This window comes from Sinocyclocheilus anshuiensis, unplaced genomic scaffold, assembly GCF_001515605.1.
Source record: "Sinocyclocheilus anshuiensis isolate Anshui unplaced genomic scaffold, SAMN03320099.WGS_v1.1 scaffold572, whole genome shotgun sequence".
In the NCBI taxonomy this organism is placed as follows: Eukaryota; Metazoa; Chordata; class Actinopteri; order Cypriniformes; family Cyprinidae; genus Sinocyclocheilus; species Sinocyclocheilus anshuiensis.
In genome coordinates, this window is record NW_015555778.1 from 1,561,419 (window position 1) to 1,566,140 (window position 4,722).

Consider the following 4,722-nt stretch of genomic DNA (forward strand, 5'->3'; position numbering starts at 1 on the left):
TGTAACACAGATGCACAATAAGGATTTAACCAGGACAGGGTTTAACCATTTCAACCAAAAAAATAATGACTCTTCCAAAAGAATGACTCTGAGTTGATTCCTTTTAGTGAATCAAAAACATGTAGCGCAACCAGTGTAGTGCAGTTTCTAAACAAGTGACTCTTAACGAGTTGGTTATTTTTAGTGAATCAACATGTAGCTCAACCAGTGTAGTCCAATTTCTAGCCAAATGACTCTTGAGTTGTAGATCAGCTGTCAACTAACTCTGAGAGTTGAATCAGTGTATATACTGACTGGTTGTTTATATGAGTATAGTTAAAGATACTCATATTATTTGTTATATTTATTAAATAATATTATTATTCATTAAAAGTGCTAAAAAAATCATTAATAGAATTGTTAAGTAACCAAAATCATTGAGAGGAATCAAAACCAGAATTGTTAAATTCTCTACAATTCACATTTTTATGCACATAATACAATGTATAGACTACTATTTTGTCACTGAATTACCAAAATGTCCTTTTTTTTTTCTCTCTCTCTCTCTCTCTCTCCTCAGGATGGGGTGACATCCAAAGATGCGAAAATGATCAGCAGCGTAGTATACAAATAGTGTACGTGCATAGCCAGATTTTTCTAGGCACAGACACTGGACTAGAATGAAACTCTCTAGCACACTATCAAATGTATTATACTTTAAAAGGCTATGCATTCACGTCAATACTCACTGAAGTATAATTTGGGCTCAAGCGTGCAACAAAGGTATTTTCTTTTTTTTTCAGCCACCTATGCTGCTGCTGTTCTTTTCCGAATTTCTGAGGACAAAAACTCAGACTATAAGAAACGAGTATCAGTGGAGCTCACGCACTCACTCTTCAAACACGACCCTACTTCTTGGGAGATGGTGAGTTATTCTACTATTATTCTACAAGAAAACCAAATTTAGACATTATTTTTCCATATTTGGTCTTGAAATGTGGTCTTTATAGTAAGGCGACCAGATTCTTTTAAAGGATACTGGGGACATTTCTTAGTCCTATGATCAAAATATAACTGAAAACTGTTTTATGAATTCTACGAAAAAAATGGATACAATACATTTTTTGCTTGTTTTTGTTTTTTAATTGTTGTTGGTTCAGTATACCATTATTGTAAACCCTAACTGGTTTTGATACAATTCACCAAAAATCACACTAATAGCAGGCACAATAAAAAAATACTAAATAGTAACAGATCAATACAGTATTATATTATAACAGAATTATGCCTTTACAAAAAAGTTATGAAATAAAACAAATATGAACGCTTGCTAAATAAAACTAACAAACATTTGTAACATCTTCTAATTGTTTTTAATGTTTTTATTTTCACAAACTATGAATATAACCTATATACAGTAACTGCAACTCTTAGCTTAGTACTTTCATAAAATTGGCAATGGCTGTGATGTATTTATATAAATATAGTCTGACGCGCTACATGTCTGCCATAACAGTACTGTGTTTTCAGTTTTACAGCGATTCACTGTAAATGTTAGCTATGGTTAAAATTGCTTTAATTTGTATTTGGGACGCAACATTTGTCATTGGAATCTTTTATAAATCTGCTGTTGTTTACAAATAGAAGTTTCAGTGTCACATGATCCTTCAGAAATCAGTGTAATATGCTGATTTGCTGCTCAGTAACATTTACTATTTATTATTGTCAATGTTAAAAACTGTTTTTGCTGCTTAACATTTTTGTGGAAACAGTGATACCACTCAAACATATATTAATTATTATCAAGATTATGAAATGCTGCTTTTTATTTTTACAGGACAGTAGTATGTATTACTACAATATAAGATATATCTTTTAATGTGATAAAATATATATATATTTTTTTTTTTTAATAATAAGTGCCGGGGATGTGGTCAGATTTTCCTGCTTTTTTTGTCTCTAGCTGATCACATGCCTGCCTGGCTTTTAGAAATGGATCTTTACTGGGCATTATTTTGCCTTATTTATTTATTGGGCTTATTATTTTGCCTTTTAGGATCATTTTGTTTGGTTAAACTCATTTAGGCTCAGTATGTTAGATGTCTATTATACATTGGCCATGAAATAATGCCATGTTTGATTTCATGTTGATTTTAAAGCTGAACAGCCTTTATATGACAGTACGTTGACATAACCCCCAACAAATGATATAATTTATCATAGAAATATGAACATAGAGCACAGGTTTTGACCATTTCCTTGTTACATTTTAGGCACGCACCATGATGGAACCTGGCCTTCCAGAAGACGGTTAGTATATCGTCTCTCTCTCTCTCTCTCTTTCTCTCTCACAATGATTTGGCAGCTAATTATCTCCATTATCGTTAGTTCTGTCTCTAATGACTATATGAAACACTATTGGTTCTGCAGAGACTGTAAAATTATGCAGATGGCTAACTTTTTGCAGTGTTGTGCCTCGTCTCATACAGAGCTCGATGGTTATGGCCTCGCAGGATATCAAGGATACGGTGATGGCATGCATATGGATGTTATGCCTCTAGAAGCAGAAATGCCAGAGGATTTTGGGCCAGGCATGGGTTACTCCATGGCCAGAGCCTACCCTGATTACTAACAGGTTAGTACTACTCAAATACACTAGCTGTCATTTAAAGACTCAAAAAGGATTGTGTGCTGAAATTGCATTCAGCTGAGTGTTTTTATGTTTATTTTACAGCCCGATGATGAATTGAGCTCCACTGAAAGAGGGCTATGAAAAATACAAGAGACAGAAGCTCTTAGCAGAGGTTTTTTTTTTTCCATCACTGGGTGCCTGTGGTCCATTCCTCAGTAAACACACACTGACACTGCTGTAATATATGCAATTCTCACTGTGCTGGGAGAGGCAGAATCCAGCACAACTATAAGCTGCCTTTATACAAGGATGACAGCATGTTGCATTTTAAACGTCTTTTTGTAGAAAATATTCTATTTTAGCATTTCTTATGGGTGCATTAATACATTGTTGGTAAGAGGACTGGTTAATTATGCCAAAGAGATTTTATTATAATATTTTATAATGATAATCACATTGCTTTTTAGATTTTGGAAAATGCGATCAATGATTTAGGCTTGTGATCTCACAATAACTGACCCGAAGTCAGCTTAATAGCTTCGTTCACTGTGGTTTTAGTCAGACGGGTGGTCAGAGCTGATCTGTAATCATTTTTAATGAGTGGAAATGTCTGGCATGTTGATTTCCTACAGCGCTTAGAACTCAATACAGTGCATCTCCATGTTTCTTCCCTTACCGAGACTGTCAAATACTGGAGTTCTTACATGGAATCTTTTTCCCCTCCATATATTTGTTTTGCTGAAGTTGTCTTAATGTGTAGACGAGGAAATACGGATTTTGTTTTTGAATTGCAATGTGTATGGAGATTTTTTATTTGCGTGATAAATGTTGTGCTGATTGAAAGGGACTAATGTTTAACCAAACAATAAAACCTTAAAAGTTTTAAAAATTAGCTTCACATTTGTTCAAATATTAACTCGTAAGAGGCAAGCTGAACAAAGGGATTCTTTGTAGCATTTTTACTTCACTTTGCCCAAAAAAATCTAAATAAAATCATGTTATCTAATGCTTTGTGATGCACTTCATTTTGATAAGTACTAGGGTGTTACTATAGTTTAAGTATTCAAAGGGTTTACGAGTCATTTTTCTTCAATTGGTTTCATAAATGGACATGGTTAAAATTTGCTGAATATTTACTCACCAAGTTTGTTTCTTTGTGGGAAAAGATTTGGAGAAATTTAGCATTACATCACTTGCTCACCAGTGGATCCTCTGCAGTGAATGGGTGCCGTCAGTCCAAACAGCTGATAAAAAAATCATAATGAATCAGGAGCGAAATATGCAGAGCAAGTGATGTTTACAAGCGAAACCAGTCCAAACCAGTTTTTAAATAAGTTGATGGATGGATTATTGACTTGTATTTTGGCCAGAAGTAACGGTTTAAAGTTAAAAGCATCTTAATGAAGGATTGGTTTACTACAAACACAGCTTTTCACTTCATAAGGAGTTAACTGATGGACTGGAGTCGTGTGGATTACCTGTTTTTATCAACTTTTTGGATTCATTCTGACGGCACCCATTCACTACAGAAGATCCATTGGTGAGCAAGTGATGTAATGCTACATTTCTCCAAAGCTATTCCAAAGAAGAAGCAAACCCATCTAAATTTAGGATGGCCTCCTTTTTTGGCTTTAAGCTTTTTGTTTGTATCCAGTCTTCCATAAAGAAATGAAGCCAACATACTGTTGGTCAACAGACAAGTGAAATATTAAACATTAAGTGGAATAAAAAATAAAAAAAAGTTTAATATACACAAACTACACCAACATGCAAAGGTGGGCAAACCGTAACATTTACATACAGAACTTCTACAGGGAGGGGGCTTGTTGTTTATGACTGGCGTGTTTTAAAGTGTCATTTTACAATTATTTTAGAGATAATTAAACGAGTGACTCGGGATCAAACTTGTGTACATTCTGGTTTATTAAAACTGTACATCCCCCCCCAAAACCATTACAAAGCTGATGTACAGAATAAAATATAAGGCAATAGATGTCTTCCGTTTTGAATCGGAAGAGTTCATGCCAATATAAGAATACATAAAAATTTTAAAAAAAAAAAACACTTAAAAAGGCAGGCAAAATATTTGACAAACAAAGGAGAAATCAACC

General features: G+C 34.1%; 1 protein-coding gene across 1 annotated transcript; it reads left to right on the forward strand.

The window, feature by feature from the left end:
• Positions 1–691: 691 nt before the first annotated feature.
• LOC107674535 (junction plakoglobin-like) lies at positions 692–3,617 on the forward strand. Its single transcript, XM_016468522.1, has 4 exons — positions 692–904; positions 2,253–2,289; positions 2,469–2,614; positions 2,714–3,617. Exons 1-3 carry the CDS (start codon positions 707–709, stop codon positions 2,609–2,611), a joined length of 378 nt encoding a protein of 125 aa, XP_016324008.1. The 5' UTR covers positions 692–706; the 3' UTR covers positions 2,612–2,614; positions 2,714–3,617.
• Positions 3,618–4,722: the final 1,105 nt, after the last annotated feature.